Source organism: Tachyglossus aculeatus, chromosome 8, assembly GCF_015852505.1.
Source record: "Tachyglossus aculeatus isolate mTacAcu1 chromosome 8, mTacAcu1.pri, whole genome shotgun sequence".
NCBI lineage: Eukaryota > Metazoa > Chordata > Mammalia > Monotremata > Tachyglossidae > Tachyglossus > Tachyglossus aculeatus.
In genome coordinates, this window is record NC_052073.1 from 18,610,350 (window position 1) to 18,634,949 (window position 24,600).

At 40.5% G+C, this 24,600-nt stretch overlaps 1 protein-coding gene across 1 annotated transcript in view; it reads left to right on the plus strand.

The window, feature by feature from the left end:
* Positions 1–23,294, plus strand: part of SS18L1 (SS18L1 subunit of BAF chromatin remodeling complex) — a 45,387-nt gene extending 22,093 nt beyond the window's left edge. The window contains exons 3-11 of the mRNA XM_038750437.1: positions 3,412–3,496; positions 5,361–5,505; positions 7,353–7,550; positions 9,501–9,665; positions 10,423–10,524; positions 11,590–11,682; positions 17,628–17,747; positions 20,015–20,142; positions 20,403–23,294. Of these exons, the coding sequence (XP_038606365.1) occupies positions 3,412–3,496; positions 5,361–5,505; positions 7,353–7,550; positions 9,501–9,665; positions 10,423–10,524; positions 11,590–11,682; positions 17,628–17,747; positions 20,015–20,142; positions 20,403–20,429 (1,063 nt within the window). The 3' untranslated portion in view covers positions 20,430–23,294. The remainder of the gene's footprint in view (positions 1–3,411; positions 3,497–5,360; positions 5,506–7,352; positions 7,551–9,500; positions 9,666–10,422; positions 10,525–11,589; positions 11,683–17,627; positions 17,748–20,014; positions 20,143–20,402) is intronic.
* Positions 23,295–24,600: the final 1,306 nt, after the last annotated feature.

The window sequence follows — 24,600 nt, forward strand, 5'->3', positions numbered from 1 at the left end:
TTTTAATAAGGCTTTGAAGGCGGGGAGAGTGGTGGTCTGGCATACATGAAGGGGGATGGTGGTCCAGGCCAGAAGGAGGATGTGGGCAAGGGTTCAGCAGAGAAATAGATAAGAACAAGGTAAAGTGAGTAGGTTATCATTAGAGGAATGAAGCCTGCAGGCTGGGTTGAAGTAGGTTGTACTTCCCAAGCGCTTAGTACAGTGCTCTGCACATAGTAAGTGCTCAATAAATACGATTGATGATGAAGATGAAGTAGGACCATCCACAAGATGAGATAGGAGGGTGAATTCAGATTGAGTGCTTTAAAGTCAATGGTCTGGAGCTTCCGATTGATGCAGAGCTGGATGAGAATCTATTGGTGCTTCATGAGGAGTGGGGAGACATGGCCTCAATGATATTTTTAGAAAAATGATCCGGCCATGAAGTATGGGCTGGAGTGGAGAGAGACGGGAGGCGGGATGTATAGCTAAATGCTAAAATCAGCCTGGTAGCAATTTGGATGAAGAGGAAGGAGCAGAATATAGCAATGTTGTGAAGACAGAACTGACAGGACTTGATGATAGATTAAATATGTGGGCTTAATTAGAGAGATGTCGTAGACAATGTCAAACTTACAGGCTTGTGAGACAGGAGGATAGTAGTGCTGTCTACAGGGATGGGAAAGACATAGGGAAGACAGGGTTTGGGTGTGAAGATGAGGTGAGACATCTGGGTAGAAATATCTTGAAGACAGAAGAAAATGCAAGAATGCAGAGAAGGTGAGAAGTCAGGGCTGGAAAAGTAGATTTGGGAATCATCTGCATAGAGATGGTAGTTGAAATCATGTGGGTGAGTGAGTTCCCCAAGGGAGCGGATGTAGATGGAGAATGGAAGGGGATCCATAACTAAACCCTGAGGTACTCTATTTAGAGTGTGGCAGGCAGAAAAGAGGCTGCAAAAGAGACTGAGAAGGAGCGGCCAGAGGGTTAGGAAGAGAAGCAGGAGAGGACAGTGTCGGTGGAGGCTAGGTTGGATAATATTTCTAGAAGACAGGGATGGTTCACAGTGCTAAAGGCAGCTGAGAGGTCAAGGAGGATTAGGATGAAGTAGAGGACATTGGATTTGACTAGTAGGAAATCATTGGTGACCTTAGAGAGAGCAGTTTCTGTGGAGTGAAGCGGGCAGAAGCCAAATTGGAGGGGGGCTAAGGAGAGGAAGTGGAGGCAACAGGTGTAGATAACTTGCTCAAGGAGTTTGGAGAGGAATGGAAGGAGAGAGATGGGGCAATAACGGGAGACAGCCATGGGGTTGTGGGAGAGTTTTTGTGTGATAGGGGAAGGGGTGGGAAAGACATAGGGAAGACAAGGTTTGGGTGTGAAGATGAGGAGTTCTGTTTTTGACATGGTAAGTTTCAGGTGTCGGTGAGACATCCGAGTAGAAATATCTTGAAGACAGAAGAAAGTGCAAGAATGCAGAGAAGGTGAGAAGTCGGGGCTGGAAAGGTAGAATTGGGAATCATCTGCATAGAGATGGTAGTTGAACTCATGTGGGTGAGTGAGTTCCCCAAGGGAGCGGATGTAGGTGGAGAATGGAAGTGGATCCATAACTAAACCCTGAGGTACTGTCATATTTAGAGTGTGGGAGGCAGAAAGGAGGCTGCACGAGCATGTTTGAAAGCAGGAGGAAGCCATTAGAAAATGAATGGTTGAAGATGGCAGGCAAGGAGAAAAGAAGGGAGGGAGCAAGGGTTCTGATAAATTGCAAGGGAAGGGGGTCAGAGGCACTCATGGAGGAGGTGGATTTTGAAAGGAGGCAGGAGATCTCCTCTTGAGATCCTATTGGGAAAGTTACTGCTGGGAGAGTTGAAGGGGCAGGAGGAAGGAGGAACTGGGATGAAGCAGGGGAGAATTTAGGAAGATCACTCCTGATGGTTTCAATTTTACCAATAAAGTACATGGCCCGTTCATTAGAGGCAAGAGATGGGTGGGTGACAGGGGTTTTGAGGAGGAATTTGATGTGTGAAAGATCTGGAACAGGCAGTAAGCATGGGAGTCAATAAAGATGGGGAAGTAATGTTGCCAGCCAGAGGAAAGCAATTTAGGGTGAATTGAAAGTGGACGAGTCAGCCTTGAGGTCTGGATTTCGACCAGCAGTTCTCTGCAGCTCATGCACATGAGCGGAGGAAGCATACTGTGGAGATGACCCAGGATTGAGATTTAGTCATAAGGGATCAGTGGAGGGATAAGAGAGCAAGGGAGTTGAGTTCAGTGGAGAGGGCAGTATTGAGTGTGCTAACTTGTGTGTTGAGAGAAGGTAGTTTGGGAATGGATACCCAAAGGGGCATGATGAGTTTAGAAAATTGGAGGGATCAAAAAATCCTGGAACCCTCTAAGAGTTAACTTGAATGCAGAACCTGGCAGCTGAACGTATCAGCGCATGTCATCTGTACTGTGGGTCCCTGTGGGCCCAAAATATAGTATTTACACATGCTGCTCAGTGCATACTTTACAAAAACTGGGGATTATCGTGAAGGGAGAGCACCGTAAGAAATGCCAGCATGAAAATTCAGGATAACTATTGAGGGAAAGCGCTAAAAGTAGAGCCTTATTTCAGGGGTGGCTGAAAGGCAATTTGACAGCCCGAAGATAACCTCCTTTCTGTGGGAGATCCCCTAAAATACCTCAAGCCTGCGTACCAACTAATCTCCACTAAGGCCAACCGTAGTCAGAAAACCTGCATTAGGAGACCTGGAAAAACATCTCCTAGCCAGACCACGGGGAGAAGGGCACAATAGGATCACCACCTTCTGGTCACATGGCAGGCAGTCTTCAAGGTTGAAAAAGAAAAGGAAAGATGAATCACTGGGCTTTTCAAATGGCGTGCACTATTCTTTACGAGGGCTTTCCTCACTCCTGGAAGACAGTGGATCAGCCACCTTCAGTAGGATGGCCATAGTATATATCCATAATTTATTTATTTATACTAATGTCTGTCTCCCCCCAAGACTGTAAGCTCCTTGCGGGCAGAGAATGTGTCTACCAACTCCATTGTAGTGTATTCTTCCAATTGTTTAGAACAGTGCTTTGCACACAGTAAGTGCTTGATAAATATCACTAATTGATTATTCGATTGATTGAGGGGCAGCAGCAGTCCCTGCCTCACCTACTGTCAGGATTCTGTCTGGACACTCGAACCGATCCCTCGATTTCTGACTTGTCCAGGGCAGAACGGTAAAATTACACCCTCCACAGACACTTTTAAATGCCATTTTAGGGGCGGATAACTTTATGTTGTTATTTCTGTGCTTGCATCTAAGATTAACGGGCTGTCTTTAAAATTCAGTCGGTCGTGAGTCAGTAGTGAATTCACGGAAATGGAAAGGTTTAGAATTGCTTACTGTGTCCTAAAGAAGCTTACTCCTTATTCTATAGATATCAACAAATCCTGCACAGAAACTTGGTTTACTTGGCAACAATAGCAGATTCTAACCAGAATATGCAGTCCCTACTTCCTGCTGTAAGTATCAACATTTAATTCATTTTTCATTGCCAAAAGGAGCAAACTCTTTGAATAATTCAGTGTTAAAAGTTTCTGTTCATTCTAGTCTTTCTCAAAAGATTTTATGATACTAAAAAAACTGACCCCTCCAAAAAAAAAAAATTATGGAGTTGATTGGCACATAGTAAGCTTAACAAATACCACATCCTCTTAGTATAAAATGGCAGATGATAAGGAGTGATTACAGTGTTGTTTTTCCATCCAATTACACTACTTACCTGTGAAGCCCTTTCCAGTCAAGGGCCTTTCTCTTTTAAGTTTAATGAGATTACATTCAGTGTTTTCTACCCCAGACATGGGGTTGAGGGCTTCTCTTCTGAAGAGGTCACCAGCCAAAAATTAAAGAGGCTGAGACAGTTATCTGATCATTATGCTGGAGCATTGTGACAGGTGAGTGCATTTGGCAACATGTTTGATTTTTGAAGACTAAATAGGGAAATCCAGCCCTCATTTGTGGATGAAGGGACGTCCTAGTGACCTAGGAGGCAACATAGGGGCTCACAAGCACCCCCGAGATTAACTGAAAAGAAAGCCTTGGAGAGTAAGGCCCAGGGCAGCAGGTATATAAAAATGAACTTATGGCAGGCTTGCATGAGCAATAGACTAAAAGGAACCCATTAGTTTAGGAGTAAGGTCTGTCCGGAGGGACACTCCAGTAATCCTGAGAAAGCGTGGTTCCTCTCTCAGCAATTGAAGCCTGCCTCTGCGTTGCCATTCCTTCAGCTAGAGTAGCAGTACTTAAAAACTTGTGTTGTATTCACCTCAAATCTGATACCATAATGTGTAAAACCGTTTCTTCCATCAGCTGAAGCCAGGCAGATGCCTGATAATTCTGTAAAAGCATCCTATTTAAGACTCACAGTGAAAGCACATGTTGTGTTAGAACCTAGACGGTTCTGAATGTAGTTGGAATGTAGCATCTGAAGTTGTTTTCCGTTGTAATTTTTATGACCTGATTTTCATCATCCATCTTCCTTTCCACTGATGTGATTATGGAGTTCAATAGATAGATCAGAAGATGCAGATGAGTTTACAGTAATACAGTAATAAATGATTTTTATTTCCGTCACCGTAACCCGTTGACTTCATAAAACTAAGACCCTTAAGTGTCATAAGGGATCACTTCCTTCTTTGAATTACTTGTACCTTGTTACAGTGGATGGAAGTAAAATATCTTGTTTATATCGCCAAAGTGAAATCCAGTTGCTTATCTGGGTTGACCATCAGTGGTCCACGGTGAAAATCAAATGTCCAAGGAGATAATGAACATTTTCCATCCCACAGCTCTATAATTGAAATCATATTGTCAGAAATGTTTGAAGAAAGTAAATGTTTTGGTCTCTGTTTTTTCAATAATTGTAAATATTTAATGAACATATACATTTTTCTCTTAGGGTAGTGAGCATATGCATTTATATACCTTTACTGTCAGGTTACACTGCTTTGAACAATTCTACTTCTTTTTTTGTAAATATAAATTTGAAAATAAAAGATAGTTGGGTTATGCAAGGGCATTATATAGTTATACATTTACTGTCTATCCAGTCCCTCTTAGGTGAAAAATAAATTTGCTTGTTTCAAAAAGGTTTCAGTAGAGCATTTTGTCAACATGCTTAGCAGCTAGTATTTAGTATATATCAAACTTTTCTCAAAGAAGTACACACGATTTATGATTTAACTTTAACCAAACGAATCTTTCTAAAAATATAGAATCCTATTGATACTTGAACCAGTGTATCCTTGTGTGATTATTTGTCGGTCGTAATCTTTTTAAATAGTCCGTGATTTAAAAAAAACCCAAAACTCCTTTGGTTGTCTTCAGCCACCAACGCAAAACATGAATCTGGGTCCAGGAGGAATGACTCAAAGTGGATCGAACCAATCTCTCCATTCCCAGAGCAATCTGAGCGAGGCAATTGGGACAGGCCTTCCTCCTTCTTCTCTTATGCAGAGTCAGATTAGTAATGGTGAGTACGGGAGAATCTCCTTTGTGCTGCTTTACAGTTGCTTGGCAACAAAATGATTAATGCAGAGTATACTTAGGGATGGAGATCTTTTATGACTGCAGAGCTCACCTTTCAGGCATTTGGGAATTTACAAACACATGCTGAAACGCTCCCACCTGGCTAGGGTTTAGGAATTGAATAGTCCCACAAAGGTTTCAATCCATGAATTAATTGTATTTTGATAGGAGGCAAATGATTACCCAGATATACATTGATTTTGAAATTTAGCATTCTATTTCCTTCTGGAATACTCTTTTTTTTTTTTTAAAGGAAGCAAAAAAGCAGTTCTCATGTGAGTTAATTTGCTTTAAAAGATATCTTGGATTATATAAAGTTCTAAAAATACACTGATAAAATATTAAATATAATTGCTTTGTATTCTTTTTCAAAAGCAAAGGCCAAGATGTTGTCCTCCATTTTGCAGAGTGATTGATGAATTTAGCAAATGATTCATTTTCCAGTATATGGCACCTCCATTTTCTGTGTTGTTCAGAACTTTGCTGTTTTATATTAGGCCTCCTGTCTGTTATCTGAAAAATCTGTTCTGAAAACTTTCAGAATTTGGAAATTCTCCTACCTTCTTATATTGTCACTTTGTTCCTAAAAATCTAAACATTCATTAATTTTTGTGAAATTAGTCTGCTAGTTGTTCCTTATTTGTGGCTGTGTGCTTACATGCAGCATTGAGCATTTTGAAATGGATGTAAATGTTAATACATCTTTACAAATGGCCTAAAAAAATCTTGAGTTCACAGAAATACTCATTAGTTCAGTGAGTTCGTATGGCTTCCCTTTCCTATCCCAATTATTCCTGCCCCATTCCACCGTTCTTCACGTTAACAAAACTGAGGGAGGTTGTATCTACCCCAAGGTTCTGCTGTCAAGTAGATATATATTCTCATTCCCCTTGAGGGTTTCCTAAGGGCCTACCACACAAGGCCAGCTGGAGCTTAGAAAAAAGGACCCCATCTGCTTTCACTGTCGCAGAAAGTCTCTGAAAGGTGGAAATGTGAAACCTTTCCCAGAATAATGTGAAAATGAAGTGATTGGGCAAGTGGGAGTGACTGGATGGGAGAGAGAGAAATTAATGCATCCAAAACCATCTGAAAACAAAACAAATCCCTGTCATAGATGAAACATGTTACAAATCAAGTTCCAAGAAAAACCAGAAGCAAAGCATGGGGAAATAAGTATTGTGTCACATGTGGTAGTGTGGGCAGTGTGGGAAAATTGAAGGAGGTTCACAGAACACTTCATGGTCTCTGCTAGATACCATAAAATGTTGCTTAGCCTCCCCTAAGGGGAATTATTTAGCACATCTTCCTGTCTGTCAGTAAGTCGGCCAGTCATATTTATTAAGCACTTACTGTATGCAGAGCAATGTACGAAGCGCTTGGGAGAGTACAGTATAACAATATAACAGTCACATTCTTAAGCCATAGTGTAAAACCAACTACTGAGAATTGCAGTGTATGGCAATGAAGGGTTCTGTTGGTTAGCCAAATAAGAAGCATTTCCTGGGGGGAGAAAAGCACCCAATATATATAGTGAATCAGTGGTATTTATTGAGCATTTACTGTGTGCATAGTACTGACCTAAGCACTTGGCAGAGTAAAATATAGTAAGTAGGCATAGCCTGCCCACAGGGAGCTTACAATCCAGCAGGGAAGATGCATATTAAAATACATTTCAGGAAGTATAAAGATGGGGGGGCCCCAGTGCTTAAGGGTTATGGACCCCACACCTAGTATGTGTTATCAAAATGTAGCTTTATTTTATATCTGGTTTTTTTTTCCACTGTCCACCAGGTCCCAGCCATGTGTCCATGCAGCAGTCAGCTCAGAATACCATGCCAACCACTTCCATGAGCATGACAGTCAGCAGCCATGGTACGGGGCCCGGTTATAGCCACACTGTGCCTGCGTCTCAGAACGTGCCAATGCAAGGTCAAGGATCAATAGGCAATTATGTGTCTCGAACAAATATCAACATGCAGTCTAACCCAGGTAGCCTATCTCCTTCCCTTTGCTTTGGATTTTAAAATTCTCTGATGGCTTCTGAAGATGAAGCATGTTTTGTTTTTTGTTTTTATGCCAGGTACTGCATTAAGTGCTGGGGTAGATACAAGCTAAGCAGGTTGGACAAAGCCCATGCCCCACTTGGGGCTCACAGTGTTAACCCCCATTTAAAAGATGAAGGAACTGAGGCCCAGAGAAGTGAAGTGACTTGCCCAAAGTCACCCAGCAGACAAGTGGCAGAGCTGGGATTAGAACCTAGGTCACTCATTCAGTAGTATTTTTTCATTCATTCATTCAGTTGTATTTATTGAGCACTTACTGAGTGTACAGCATTGTACTAACTGACTGGGAGAATACAATACAGTGGTAAACACACATTCGCTGCCCGCAATGAGCTTTCAGTCTAGAGCTGGGGAGACAGATACCAGTAGAAATAAATATTTACAGAAATGCTGAGAATTGGAAGGGGGAAATGTAAAGGAAGCAAGTCAGAGTGACGCAGAAGGGAGTGGGAGATGAGGAAAGGTGGGGCTTAGTCTGGGAAGGCCTCTTGGAAGACATGTGCTGTCAATAAGGCTTTGAAGCGGGGGAGAGTAGTTGTCTGTCGGATTTGAGGAGGGAGGGCATTCCAGGCGAGAGGCAGGATATGGGGTAGGGGTCGGCGGCGAGATAGGTGAGATCGAGGCACATTGAGAATGTAGCACTAGAGGAGCCAAGCGTGCAGGCTGGGCTGAAGAAGGAGAGAAGCCAGGTGAGGGAGGAGGGGGCAGGATGTTAGAGAGCTTTAAATCAATCAATCATTTATTGAGCGCTTGCTGTGTGCAGAGCACTGTACTAAGCTCTTGGGAAGTACAAGCTGGCAACATATAGAGACAGTCCCTACCCAACAGTGGGCTCACAGTCTAGAAGGGGGAGACAGAGAACAAAACCAAACATACTAACAAAATAAAATAAATAGAATAGATAGGTACAAGTAAAATAAATGAATAAATAGAGTAATAAATATGTACAAACATATATACATATATACAGGTGCTGTGGGGAAGGGAAGGAGGTAAGATGCGGGGGATGGAGAGGGGGACGAGGGGGAGATGAAGGAAGGGGCCAATGATAGAGGAGTTTTTGTTTGGCACAGAGGAGGATGATCAACCACTGGAGTTTTTTGAGGAGCGGGGTGATGTGTCCTGAGTGTTTTCGAAGAAAAATAATCCAGGCAACAGAGTGAAGGATAGAGGCTGGGAGGTCCTTCTGACTCGCAGCCCTATGCCCTATCCATTAGGCTATGTTACTTCTCTGCTTCTCTTTATGCACATGACATAAAACAATCTTTTTTGTGTAGAAGATATAGAGAGAGAACCTTTAGGGTAAAACCCAGAGATAATGTTGCCTGAAACTGCATATTGTCCATTTAAGAATTCTGAAAAGTCACTGTAAGCTTTAGCCAGAATGTCTTAGTAGTACTTCATGTAAATACTAGACATATGTATAACACCATGGGGACCAACTTGAGAAAGGTGGTGTTTATTGTAAGAGAAATTTCATTTAAAAGATGGTTTTTATAGTCTGTAGGAGACTGTTAGGTACTGTGAGACTAAAGACATGTATAGAGGAAAAATAAAATCCCTTTTGGTAATCCCGCTGTATCCGTACTTTCTGTTGTATTCCAGTTGTAGGGGTGTTGGTGCCTTTTATAATAACTGACCAAAAAAGATGAGGTGATCTGACTAAATAGTAGGACACTGGTTTAGGTTAATATGCAGGAAATGTAATTTGGATAGATATCGGAAGGGGGTAGTTATTACATTTCATAGTCTCTTTTTTGGGAAGTGGTTAGGAAAAGAGTGAAAGATTTCAATGTAACTGAAAGCTGTACTCTTCCTTTGAAGGCATATCTTTGGGTGGGAGAAAATTGTGATATCCTATTTATGTGTTGTGTAGTCTCCATGATGCACCAGCAAGCGGCAACATCACATTACAATTCAGCACAAGGAGGGACTCAACATTACCAAGGGCAGTCCTCAATTGCCATGATGAGCCAGAGCAATCAAGGCAACAGCATGATGGGACAGCGGCCCATGGGCCCTTACAGACCCTCACAGCAAGGTAAAAGCTGAAGGTTTTGCTCTCTCTCAGAAAGAATACAGTGTTTTTTCCTTACAGACTGGACAAGGAGGAATCCAACAAATCAGTAAGGCAGGGGAAATTAGTGAGCTGCCAGGGGGCTCACCTTAATCAGACTTTAGTTTTGAATGTCCCCAGCAGCTGAGTTTTACAAAAATGTTGCATATGTCTACGTATCTCTCTCTATATCTATATATATCTCTCACAACTTTGTATGGAAAGCAATAAGAAATTAATTCAAAGCCTACTAATAAACATTTGGATTATAAAATTTCGTAAGGGAAGAACTGCAGCATGTGCATTCTTGAGTGAACGATAGCCGGGGAATGATGGAGTGCAAAGGGAAGTATGCAACCACAAAATACTGGCAGTCTGCATCAGGTTTCGGTACTTCTTATGAGGTTTTCTTTGTTGTTTTCTAGATTAGGTGTTTATTTGGCCAAGCTGGTTATGTGAACTCAGAATAAAAGGAAAAGATTGATTGTTACTGTCATTTTCTTGTCCCTGGGCATTTTGTCTTATTGCTGACTACGCAATTTGAATCTAAATTGCCTACATTTTGAGATCTATCAAAGCCATTTTATATGATCTAGAAGAAAATTTTAGAGCACCAAACCTGTAAAATTCAGTTCTCCCAGACAATCTCTAAGTTTGGATTCTCAAAAAATATTTAAATCCCTAAAATATTCCCTTATTTTGGTAGACATTTAAAAATGATCAGTCTTTCCCTGGTTTGCAGGTTCTTCTCAGCAGTATATGGGGCAAGAAGAGTATTACAGTGAGCAATACAGCCACGGACAAGGCACATCAGAGCCAATGAATCAGCAATACTACCCAGACGGTAACTACGCTGTGGGCTGGGGATGGAAATCTCTCTGGATGTTTTTCTGCTCTTAAATACATGTTTGACTTAAATGCTTCAAAAATCAAAGAGCTTTAAATACTGCCTCAGTCTTAGCATACCATAGGCAGATGTTCAGATTTTTCTCTTTTACACCGAGTTCTGGCACTGTGCAGTCAGTTCTCTGATAACAAGGGATCCACGTCCTTGCTGCATTCCCAGTGAAGGAAAACTCACATTGTGGCACCCATGGCTTGACTAATACCACGTGCATGCAGGTCGTTGTTTCATTTACCATCAAATTGTGTTCTTTCCAGAAGGACACATATTGTCGGAAGAAAATTCCCTAATTCTCCACTAGCTTTCTATCTGAAATCTTTTCTGAAAACAGGCATTATGGGAGAATTGACTCTGTGTCACTTTTGGTGTCTTACACAACGCAGTAAACCAATCCTAAACCTTAGGTGCTCAAAAAGTACCCTATTTAAATATGCAGTTGTGATTGTGTGGAGTGAAATCACCTAATCTCTGCTTTCTCTACTGTAATTCACTCCCTGAGCAAAAAGCCTATCAAACGAATGGGATCCTCAACTTAGCCCTGGGCATTGTAACCTCCATTTGTTGGGCAGACTTGGGGGGACGGGTCTATAGATTATAGCATAGTTGACATAGGAGCAAATTGAGGGCAGGGATGCCAAGATCCCATTTCTGATCTTGGACTCCATTTCTAGGGGGAAAAGCAGAATTCAAGTGCCTGCTCATTTTTCTGCAGGCCCTTTCTATAAGCTGGAAGCAAATTAAATTTAGCCCCCTTTTCCCCAGACTGCTGTGCTGCAGGGCCCAGAGGAGAAACCCTGTTTCGGAGCCAGACCAGGGGGTCCAGGATGCTCCCCTGAGAAGGGGACTTGGGCAGCAGCCCAAGGGAATACCTGGGTCCCATTTTGGACTCCAGGGATATTTCCTTCATATAGCCCTTTCCAAATCTTCATCCCGTTAAGTGGCATGTGAAATTAGTATTGGTACACCTATATTTCTTCTATTGTCTGTCTCCCTCTTGGATTGCAGGTCATGGTGATTACGCCTACCAACAGTCATCTTACACTGAGCAGAGCTATGATCGGTCATTTGAGGATTCCACTCAGCATTACTATGAGGGGGGTAAGAAGACACGTTTTTAAGGTGGAATATCTGTATACTTAGAAAAAGTAGGAAATTAGGCATTTGAGAACTATTGTCTCACTGGGAAATAAGGGGATGTGGTCTAACCCTCTCCACCAAACTCCATAGTACCCCCGCACTATCCTTATTTTTTATATGACATGATGTATTCCTAAAAATATATGTTAAATTTAGTATACATATGGGACTGCAAGTCAAATATCTCATGAAAAACATGAAAACAAGAGTATATGTGAGTACATGGTGAGGACACATAGTATATATTTTACCCCCAATCCCATGTGTTTTGAAACTTAGGGAACACGGTGGTCCTGGATACAATACCCCAGTACATTTATTGATGTGCCTTTTCCATTCCATTTTCCCCCAGAACTGTTCTTGTGCAAATTCTCCTCATTATTTTGAATTTTGGGCATTAAGAAATAGATTATTCCAGTTTGAAATCAGTGATATTTAGAGAGAGGTCTTGTCTTTGCATAGGACTGCTATTTTACTCTTAGAAAAGTGTGATTTTTACATCTTGTAATTGAAGAACTTACGAATCTACAACTACTGTAAATATATCCTACATTTTTGGAGCAATGATAGTATTTATTTAACATCTGTGGGCAAAACTCTGGAAGAAATACACAAGTGAGAATTGGCACAGTCATTTCTTTTCTTTATGGCATTTCTTAAGCACTTACCATGTGCCAGGCACCGTACTAAGTGCTGAAGTAGATACAAGCTGATCAGGTTAGACACAGTCCGTGTCCCTCATGGGGCTCACAGTCTTAATCCCTATCAGCCAGAGTCATAGCCTTCCAGTGTTCTCAGTTTTCCCTCAATCTGGGTCCTTCCCAGTCCTTTTGTGGAGGGCAGGAAGGGAGAGAGGTTCTAAGATGGCATAGCGGTGAGGTGTTGGGGCAGTGAGGGTTTCTAGCGATGTGGTCAGGGAGGGGGACCAGCTGAGAGTCAGTTAATTGTATTTATTGACTGCTTACTGCGTACAGAGCACTGTACTAAGGGCTTGGGAGAGTACAATATAGCAGACATATTCATCCATCCAAACCTCTACCTTGCTGGTTGAATCTCTCATCCTATCCCGACTGGATTACTGCATCAGCCTCCTCTCTGATCTCCCATCCTCCCGTCTCGCCTCACTTCAGTCTATACTTCACTCTGCTGCCCGGATTATCTTTGTGCAGAAACGCTCTGGGCACGTTACTCCCCTCCTCAAAAATCTCCAGCTAAAGCTCCTCACTCTCGGCTTCAAGGCTCTCCGTCACCTCTCCCCCTCCTACCTCACCTCCCTTCTCTCCTTCTCCAGCCCAGCCCGCACCCTCCGCTCCTCTGCCTCTAACCTCCTCACTGTACCTCGTTCTCGCCTGTCCCGCCGTCGACCCCCAGCCCAAGTCCTTCCCCTGGCCTGGAATGCCCTCCCTCTATATATCTGCCAAGCTAGCTCTCTTCCTCCATTCAAAGCTCTACTGAGAGCTCACCTCCTCCAAGATGCCTTCCCAGACTAAGCCCCTTTTTTCCTCTCCTCCTCCCCATCCCCCCGCCGTACCTCCTTCCCCTCCACACAGCACTTATATATATATTTGTACAGATTTATTACTTTATTTTACTTGTACATATTTACTATTCTATTTATTTTGTTAATGATGTGCGTATAGCTTTAGTTCTGTTTGTTCTGACAATTTTGACACCTGTCTACATGTTTTGTTTTGTTGTCTGTCTCCCCCTTCTAGACTGTGAGCCCGTTGTTGGGTAGGGACCGTCTCTATATGATGCTGACTTGTGCTTCCCAAGCGCTTAGTCCAGTGCTGTGCACACAGTAAGCGCTCAATAAATACAATTGAATGAATGAATGAATGAATATTCCCTGCCCACAACCAATTTACAGTCTAGAGGGGGGTTGATGCCGCTGCTTGCATCTTTCCCACTGGTGGTTCTAAACCCTAAAAATTCCAAAATGAACATTGGCTTATATCCTCTTCTAGATCTGCCCGTATTCTCTGATTAAAGAGGATGTTATGCTTAGCTATTAATCTTTGAAACCAGAATTAAGGTTAAAGGAATAACCTGGCTTCAGTACTGCAGCACTTTCAAGAAAAGTGCAACATAAGTGTTGTCTTTTTCTCTTGAAGTTGTAACTCCAATAAGCACTTCTGTGGCTACTGATATCAAACCTGTTAAATGTTACTGTTAAAGAAAGATCATGTATAGGATGGTTTTTCCCCTTTAACTGAATGAAGTCAGCAAGGTTCTGATTTGCCTTTTGGCTTGTTACTCTTGAAGCAACTCAGTGCTGGAAACAAAAGATACGGATAACTCAAAATTATCTTGGTAAACCTGCAATCTAAGAAGAAGTGGAAGAAGACAAAAATAAAAAAGTCAACACTGAGTCTTTTCTTGCTTCTAACAGTGCTACCCCATTCACTTCTCCACTGCTGGAATCCATGTCATTTTTCAGAAAGAAGTGGCAAGAGTTAGTGAGTGGTGAAATACTCTTAGATGCTTTATACTATCATTGGAATGGTTTAAGGTACATTAAATGGAAAACTCAGTTGAGGAATTCAGTTTTTATTAAGAGCTTCTGTATATTTTGTGTTCTGTTACTGCAAATTGAATTTCCGTAGTAGATTTTCTTTTAAGAGCCATTGAAGTGGATTACTGGGTCCCAAAGAAGCTAATACTTTCTTTTTTTAGAAGCTGTGAATAAAAAAAAAAATCTAATTTATGAACTACAAACAAATGTAGGGGGAGGAATCCTCTGGACACCAGCTGTTGAGTCCTTGCCTCTTGTTATCTTGACTCCATTTTCTGACCTCTGGGACAGTTTTTGATTAGAAAAACTAGCTGTTTAAGACCAGAATGTTTATTTGCATGCTCAGTGTTGTAGTTGAGTAAACAATCCCTTAGATCCCATCTGCCCCCACTGTGTGCTCCACGAGAACTGGAATTTATGCAGATTTAGGATTCAGTAAATTGCAAATTGAAAGCGGTGTACTTTGCATGTTTATGAGAAACAAAGCTCTAGTCAAAAGAAAATGATTAAAAGGCTTAAATATAGTCTACTGCTAAAAATGTTTTGAAAATCATGGATAGAGTGAAATCGTCCAACTGAATCTAAAATAGTCTCTCTTTAAATCACGGAATGATTTTGTTGCATAATTTTCAATATTACTCAACATTTTATGATTGTTATTTCAATCATTTCTTAATTGAATTATTTTTAATGACTTAAAGAGAATTGGAACATCCTTTAAAAGGAAGAAAATATAACTACATAGGTTTCACGGGATTTAACAGAATAGAAAAAGGAAGTCTAATTTTTGCCCTTATCTTTTCCCCAACCCCAGCTTTATTAACATCTGCAATTCAAAAAGGCTCTCAAATCCATAAACTGACTTGTAATGCTTTCCTCTAAATTCGAATGCAATAATAATATGTATGCAGCTATACCTTGTAGGTATTGGAAAGCATTATTTGCAAATAAAATACAGTTTTACAAAATCTGAGGTTCCTTTGAAATTGGTGTCATCTAAGATATGATGAACCTCAAGCCGTGTTACGAAAAAATCAGTGTCAGAAGTAAGGAATTGTTTAGCTGACAGAGTGGAGCATGTGTTTAGTAAATCATTGCATGATGGGGTTAGAATTCTTCTACACAAGTTAGTAGCTGTCAGCTAAGGATTGGCACTCAGTTCATTTTAAGGGAGAATGTGGCCATTCCTGACATTGAATTTCACTTTTCTTTGTTTATGGTGATCCCAGTAAGTACTTGTACATATCTATTCTATTTATTTTGCTAATAAGTTTGGTTTTGTTCTCTGTCTACCCCTTCTAGACTGTGAGCCCACTGTTGGGTAGGGACTGTCTCTATATGTTGCCAACTTGTACTTCCCAAGCGCTTAGTACAGTGCTCTGCACACAGTAAGCGCTCAATAAATACGATTGATTGATTAAGTGTCAGTTTGGCGGTTATTAGAAGTACTGAGTAGGCCAAATTTTTAGGAAAGGGATAGTCTTGAGTGTTATTTGAATTGTTTAATTAGATCTCTTTTTAAGATAAGAAAAAAATGTAGACAAATACAAAGGAAATTAAATTAGTAGTGAATTAAATTAGAATTATAGTGAAGTGCAGCCTCCTACAGTATAACACTCCTAGCACATTTCTACAGTTAGACTACTGAATTGTACATATTTATTACTCTATTTATTTATTTTACTTGTACATTTCTATCCTACTTATTTTATTTTGTTGGTATGTTTGGTTCTGTTCTCTGTCTCCCCCTTTTAGACTGTGAGCCCACTGTTGGGTAGGGACTGTCTCTATGTGATGCCAATTTGTACTTCCCAAGCGCTTAGTACAGTGCTCTGCACATAGTAAGCGCTCAATAAATACGATTGATTGATTGATTGATTGATTGAATTTTTAATACCAGTATTTCATAAGGTGCTTTCGTACTCTGGGATAGCAGAGTGGTTTTGCAGTGCGCTGATGGAGCCTTCCGTCGAGATTGACAGAAGAGCCCCGGTCCTGAAATCTCAGGATCGAGAACCTGTCTAAAGGAGTCGATTATGGTGCTAGGGATTTGCTCAGCGCCTACGCATACTCTCTCTCGTCCCTACCAGTCACGCACCTGCAGGAACCCAGAGTGCCATGAGCAAGTGGGCAGGCTGGGGTGAAGCACACGACAAAAGGCACGCAAGAATATTTTTACTTGCAGAATTTATTGATGGCCAAAATGACCAGAGCGTAGTACTGGTGCTGTGCTGTGGTAACTTGTCCTGGAAGGTGGATGCCTCAGTAGCCGCTTGTGGTCTTTGCTGCCCGCTGGGGCCAGCGATTTTTCAGGATTCCTGATGGGATGGATGCTTATAAAATGGGGATTTGTCTAGAAGGGATTCCCCCTTCTAGATTGTGAGCCCACTGTCGGGTAGGGACCGTCTCTAGATGTTGCCAATTTGTACTTCCCAAGCGCTTAGTACAGTGCTCTGCACACAGTAAGCGCTCAATAAATACGATTGATTGATTGATTGATCAGTCAGAAACCTTCACCAGGGATAAATACCATTGACTGATAGCTTGGTCCCAGCTTGGGGAGCCAGAACTAAGACCAAGGTCTATCGACTGCCAAAGCAGCACTCTTTAAACTGCACCCACAGCAAAGCTTTTATCGTATTTACGCTCTGAGTAGCATATATATATATTTTTTTATATGTTGGGCATACATGGGTCCACTGCATAGCTGCCAGGAACCCGATACAGTATAGCTGTGTATGTAGGTTATCTCTCAAATAGATCCAGGATTGGTACTTCGTAACCTCAAAGCGTATTATCAAAGCTACTGTTGCCAGTGCAGGGAAAAAACATTGTTTGGCACTAAGTTAGTGAACTCAAGGGATAATCAAATCAACATATGCAAGCAGTTTGGTTAGCCGGGGTCAACAGTGAGGGTAATTATAACTTTTTCTGTGTGTACATGTTAACATTTGTTTAAATCATATTTTCTTCTTAATAATAATAATAATGGCATTTATTAAGCGCTTACTATGTGCAAAGCACTGTACTCATGTTGCTATTTGATCATGGAACATATCACGTTGCTATTTGATCATGGAACATAATAGGTAATGTCAACTGTATTGTGTGTGTCATCACTCTTCAAGTATATTGTTTTGGGAAATTTTTTGGATCTTGGGACTCTATTAATGAACTTAACATTATTTCATTGGAGACACTATACTTCATTCACCATTCTGTTGCTTAATACTCTGTTTCCATGGAACCAGTTAAGGGTGCTAACTGAAGCTTCTCGGTATATTAGAGATGCGTTTCCCTGTTTCAGAAGCATCTTTAAGTTTTTGGTTAGTATCTCAGGTTAGTCCACTGCATGACCTGAAATGGGCTTTATCCATCTTCTTCTTTCTAGGAAATTCCCAATATAGCCAGCAACAGGCAGGATACCAACAGGGAGCTGCACAACAGCAAACGTATTCGCAACAACAATACCCAAATCAACAAAGCTACCCAGGACAACAACAAGGATATGGTGAGGAAGCCTCATTGGCATATCTTCCATTTATAATCAGATCCTCCCTCCCCTCAAAGTGGTCCAGTTGCGACACCGAAACCTCCTTTTTCCTTTTCTTTTATTATTCACGTTATACATGCTGTATTACAGCTATATAACTCCCCTTTTGTGTCACCCTTGCACTTGAAATTGCCCCCTTATTCACCCCTCCTTCAACCCCACAGCACTTTTGTATATATCTGTAATTCATTCATTTTTATCAGTATTCTGTCCCCCATTAGGTTGTAAGCTTGTTGTGGGCAGGGAACGTGTCTATTAACTCTGTTATATTGTACTCTACCAAGCATTTAGTACAGTGCTCTGCACAGAGCAAGCCCTCGATAAATACGATTGATTGACTGGTATAACTGTAATTTCTGAAATTTACAGCTGTATTAGACATTTCAATCGATGGGTTACTCTGCTAGTTTAGTGATAACGAAGTATGCCTTAGAAGCAATGTGGCCAAGTGGAAAGAGCACGGGCCTGGGCATCAGAGGACCTGGGTTCTGATCCCAGTTCTGCCACTTGCGTGCTTTGTGACCTTGAGCAAGACACTTCTCTGTGCCTCAGTTTCCTCATCTGTAAATTGGAGGTCAGTTTACACTCCTACTTAGTCGGCGAGTTCCATGTGAGACAGGGACCGCAACCAACCTGATTAACCTTGTATCTACCCAGAGGCTTAGAACAGTCTTGACACATAGTGAGCACTTAACAAATACCGTGATTATTGTTATCATTCATTAGTATGTCTTATTGCTTAGTAAAGTAATTAGGATATTATCCACATGAGCATTTAATTTCCCCCACTGACATTTTTTTAAACACATGATTTTTTAAGGATCTAAGAGGATAAGCTGTTCTCAAAGGTCTGCTGCCAACCAAAGAAGCCAGGAATTGAGTCTGGAAGTACCCCTATAAAACCTAGTAATTCCATTCAGGGAAGGAGGGTGCTTGGGGAGTGACTTACGCAGTCTTGATATCGTGACTCTGGGGAACTTGCTCTTCCTGCCTTTACCAGCACCCAGGCACTTTTGTCCTTCAAATCCCCTTTATTCTTCTCTTATGTGTTCTGTGCCGCCAAACATTGTGAAGTAAGAGCTCCCTGAGCAATCTCGAGTCTTCCCATCTAGTATCTCACATCAGCCACCATGGCTCAGTTCTTCTACACCACCTAAGCCTTCTAAGTGACCGCAGGGTATGTAGGCACTCTTGGCCGTACCTTGTCGGTCTGTCAATCAGTGGTACTTACTGAGGGTTTTCCGTGAGTAGAGCACTGTACTGAGTGCTTGGAAAAGTACAGTCCAATACAGTTGGTAGCCACGTGCCCTCTTCACAAAGAACTTACGGTCTACTTATTTATACGTATTCATTCCTTCACTCATTCAGTCGTGTTTATTGAGCGCTTACCATGTGCAGAGCACTGTACTAAGCGCTTGGAAAGTACAATTCAACAATAGAGTCAATCCCTGCCCCCCTGCTTATCTCTTAGACCCTTCCCCGTCCCCATCTTGACTGTCACCCCTACTAGACTGTAAAGCTTCTTGAGGGCAGGGGCTGGGTTTTCTAATTCCGTTGTTCTCTCCCAAGCTCCTGGTACAGTGTTCTTCACACAGTAGACCTGTAATGAAGTTTTTTTTTTTGTTGTTTTTTTTTTTTTGTGAAACTGTAAAATATCCTAGCTGGTTTTCTAAAAGGAAGGCTTCAGATAGCTTCATGTAAATCCTAATCATAATGATTTTAGTATTTAAGTGCTTGGTAGTTGCCAAGTGCTGGGATAGATAAAAGATAATCAGATCAGACACATTCCCTGTCTCATATTGGACTTAGAGTCTGAGGGAGGAAGAACGGGTATTTAACTCCCATTTTGTAGATGAGGAAACTGAGGCACGGAACTGAAGTGACTCACCCAAGGTCACACAGCAGGCAAGTGGTATTCTATTTGTTCTGACGATTTTGACACCTGTCTACATGTTTTGTTTTGTTGTCTGTCTCCCCCTTCTAGACTGTTAGTCCATTGTTGGGTAGGGACCATATCCATATGTTGCTGACTTGTATTTCCCAAGCGCTTAGTACAGTGCTCTGCACACAGTAAGCGCTCAATAAATACCATTGAATGAATGAATGAATGAAGTACTTTCAATGGATTGATTGATTGGGATGTTTTATACATTCAGAAGGAAATGTCGTAATAGGATTCATAAAATCGAGGGTGGAGTTCACGCGTTTCATGATTTTCTCCTCAGGTCCTGCCCAGGGAGCTTCCTCACAGTATTCCAGCTACCAACAGGGACAGGGGCAACAATATGGAAGTTACAGAGCATCTCAGACAGGACCATCTGCCCAACAACAGAGGCCTTATGGTTACGAACAGGCACGTTGTCTGATTTTTTTTTTTCCATTTCTTTTGGCATCGTAGGAGTCCTGGCCATTTCCTTTTGCGCAGCCTTCCCTCGAGAGGAAAAAGAAATTTATCCTTGTTCTAAATGAAACAGTCCACTTGAGAACGATAGCAGTGTATCTCTGCCCCCCACCCCAGATTGCATAAAAGTTCTTTCCCCCCTTCCCTTTACGTATTCTTTGTTTCAAATCGATAACATTATTCTCTTAAAACCTGACCTTATTCTTTTCTAGGGCCAATATGGAAACTACCAGCAATAAAGAACAAGCTTCTTCGTCGAGTTCATTTCAGTAGTATGTCCGTCTTTCGAACTGGATGTACAGGCGGTTTTGATTAATTGTAATATGTTGGTTATCCCTTAGCACAAAGCAGCGTCTGTATGTGAACAGTGTTCATTTCATGCTGGATATGAAGCAGTGCACTACTGGTAACAAGACAATGCTTTAATGGTTTGATATATTTGGTGCTGTGTATAGTATTGTATGTTGATACAATGCAGACTTTTCCCCCCCCTCCCCATTCTTGATGTTTCTAAATAGCTTTAGGGATCATTTCAGAGTTTCACGTGCCCAGTTCTGGAAGCATCTAGTATATTCTGAAGTCCATCAACCCATTCAGAAAGATCTTAAGCCGAATTTCTCTCTGCAGTTTATCCTGTTGGAGGGTATGAATCCTTGTCTAACTGGATGCAGTGCAGTTGGTCTTTTTATGTGGCAGCTTCCAGAGCATTTTCTGTGCTACAAGATAAAAAGGAAAAATCACATGTCATTTCTTGGAGATATTATGAAGAGAAGTTTCCAAGGCTTGCTAATTGCCTTTGTTGTATTCTGACTCGGTTTGTAAACAGCTCTTTGTTTGTTAAAAGGTAAAGAGGAATCAGTGACTGTATTTGAACAATATGAATCTAGAAAGGAACTTTGTAATGGTCCAGGTGAACCAAGATGATCACACAGAAAGAAAAATAACACAGAAACCCAAAACGAAACCCAACCAGGCTGGATCAGAATGCTAGAAATTAACACTGCCTCATGCCATGTTTACCTGACCCACATTTCTGGCCATATTTTAGTTTTTAATAAGCCAGTCCAAAATACGCAGCATCATTTGGGAAGGAATGGCAAATTTTCTAAGCAGTAGGTTGGCTGCTAATTTTTTATATTTAATTTTTCCAGAGTCCTTTAGTTCAAATCTTCCAGCAAGTATATATTGCTAGTTTCATCATACCATCTGCCTAACGTGGTTTTCATTTTCCTTTAGGAATTTGATAGGGTTGTTATCCAATTCTTTTCCGCCAAAGAATATTTTCCTGTTCATTTTCAACCGCAAACCCACAAATACCTATTTTAAAAAGGGTAATCTGTGGAAATACTATTTGGAGAAATTTAGGTAGAATTTTTAAAAGCAGGACTTCAGTGCATTGTTAAAAAATAAAGATTCCTGATCTCTTCCTTGCCACCATGTAATCATGTCTTCCAGCGATTACAAAAAATAGGATCTTAGATCCTTTGAAATCCCTAACAATTTAATCTCTATTTAAAAGCCAGCAGGCTTCATAAAGGCAAAATAATTACTTTATGAGAATTTATCAAAGGAATAGGGATGGTATTACATGAATGAATGCATGATGATCGAGGATCAACTTTTATTTGGATGATAGAACTGTCCAAAGTTAATTTACTAAAAAGACTAGGGAAAAGTAAAATTTGAAAAAATGTCCTCAGTAATATACATGTGAATAACAGATTGTACCCTTGCATATGCCTTTACTGGAGTGGAACCACTCTTTCCTTTTAAACTGCCATGTTCCTGTATATTTTAAAGATTAAGAGCAGCCTGAAAAATAGATGCCACTCTTGGGATGAACGTTTATGTTTTCTCCTCCTTAGGAGAAACAGTTGAAAAAACAGAGGAGTTGAATTTTGGTACATTTATCGCTTCCATTTAAATTTTTCTCTCTATTCTTCCCTGACCACTTAGTCACAACCAAGTAATAGTTCAACTGAGAGATTGATGTAAGAAATTTCCATCAACTACACTAAAAGTTGAAGGTAGCCAGGAGAATGCAATTTATATTGGTCCATGCCCACCCAGAACTATGCTTTTATGTGGTTTTTTAAAGTGCTGAAACAATACTTTTGAGAGAAATGAGCAACATTGAAAAAATACCACCAACGTTACTTCAATCTGAAATGTCTTACATTAAGAATTTCTTGAATGTTGTGTATATATATTTGAAAGAGCACTTTGGAAAATAGTTTGTACATTTATTTCCTAATTTATACATGATTTTTGGTGTTAATATTTCTAATTGTTAATAACAAAATGTTTATTTAATGTGTTGTCCATTTTTCTGTATTAATGTGGGGGGAAAGTGATGCCAGCAATTCTGACTTTTTCATTAATTGTATCGCATCTTCTGTTCTGTAATATTGAATGTTTGGAAAAGGCTTAGGCTAAAAATGAATTGATCGTAGTGTGTGTTGATGGTACTTTTTTTTTTTTACAATGAAAGACTTTTGAGAAGACCAGTAAAGAAGCAGTTTGAGGGCTTTAAAAAAAGATGCCCACTCCTCTCTCTTATTATCTGACCTGCAAGACATGCATTTAAAAAATTATAACCACAAGTTTCTGAAGTGCTGACAAAATTATGTTTGGCATTCGAAGATCTTCACATTTTGGTTTGATGTTGCACCAATAAGTGTCTTTAGATGAAATGACTTTGAAATACTACAGATATCATCAGAAACTAATTTCAGAAGCCATTATTATTATTAAAGTTTCTGCAGTGGAAAAGACTTCCTTGGCTCTTAAAGGAAATATTAAACTGCCCATATAGTTGAAGGTTAAATGAGCCACTGATTTTGTCAGATTTTTTATATCTACAGATTTGAATATAGGGCATCCATTCTGTATTGTAAAAAGCGGGAAAGTAATTTCAGTTTATTTAAAATTTTATAGCCATCATTACATTCCTATTTACTGACTAAATCCAGATAGTCTCTGTCGTGAGTACGGTGCATTTTTCAATAAGCATCTTTATCAGTTGTTAATTTTTTCAATCAGATTTGAATTTGGTGTATAAATTCAGTTTCTCTAAGCTTTTGATGTCATCTATTAATAAACTGGTTCTTCTAAAAATTACCAATTGTTAACTTTTTTGTAAACGGATATTTTAATAATTTTATTTAGGATAGATACCATTCTTTACAGTCTGTCAGGTCATATCCGATAATTCATTCAGTCGTATTTATTGAGCAATAAATACCTCTCTCGGTAGGTGAACGGGCAGGTAGCCACTTTCCTTCTTTACTGCTCTATCTGAACTCATGTCTTCGAGTCATTTTTCCTATCTGCGTCACCACCTTGGGTACTCATTTTCTCTTTTTTTTTTTCATTTAATCGTATTTATTCAATCATTCAATCGTATTTGAGCGCTTACTGTGTGCAGGGCACTGTACTAAGCGCTTGGGAAGTACAAGTTGGTAACATCTAGAGACAGTCCCTACCCAACAGCGGGTTCACAGTCTAGAAGGGGGAGCCGGACGACAAAACAAAACATAGTAACTCGAACCCTGTGGCCGATTTACACCGATTAACCTATTCTGCACCCTACTTTTTGATAAAAATATGATGATATATTATTATTATATAATTAATATTATTATTTGGTTGGCCTTTCCCCACTGTCCAGAAGGCTTTCTCTAGCCACAATTATCTGAGGCCTTCCCAGACTGAGCCCCTTCCTTCCTCTCCCCCTCGTCCCCCTCTCCATCCCCCCATCTTACCTCCTTCCCTTCCCCACAGCACCTGTATATATGTATATGTGTTTGTACATATTTATTACTCCATTTATTTATTTTACTTGTACATATCTATTCATTTTATTTTGTTAGTATGTTTGGTTTTGTTCTCTGTCTCCCCCGTCTAGACTGTGAGCCCACTGTTGGGTAGGGACCGTCTCTCTATGTTGCCAACTTGGACTTCCCAAGCGCTTAGTACAGTGCTCTGCACACAGTAAGTGCTCAATAAATACTATTGATTGATAGAAGGGGGAGACGGACGACAAAACAAAACATAGCAACTCGAACCCTGCGGCCGATTTACACCGATTAACCTATTCTGCACCCTACTGTTTGATAACAATATGATGATATATTATTATTATTATATTATTAATATTATTATTTCTATTTATTTTATTTTGTTAGTATGTTTGGTTTTGTTGTCTGTCTCCCCCTTCTAGACTGTGTGCCCACTGTTGGGTAGGGACTGTCTCTAGATGTTGCCAACTTGTACTTCCCAAGCGCTTAGTACAGTGCTCTGCAATCAATGAATCAATCAATCATATTTATTGAGCGCTTACTGTGTGCAGTGTACTTCCCAAGTGCTTAGTACAGTGCTCTGCAATCAATCAATCAATACCACTGATTG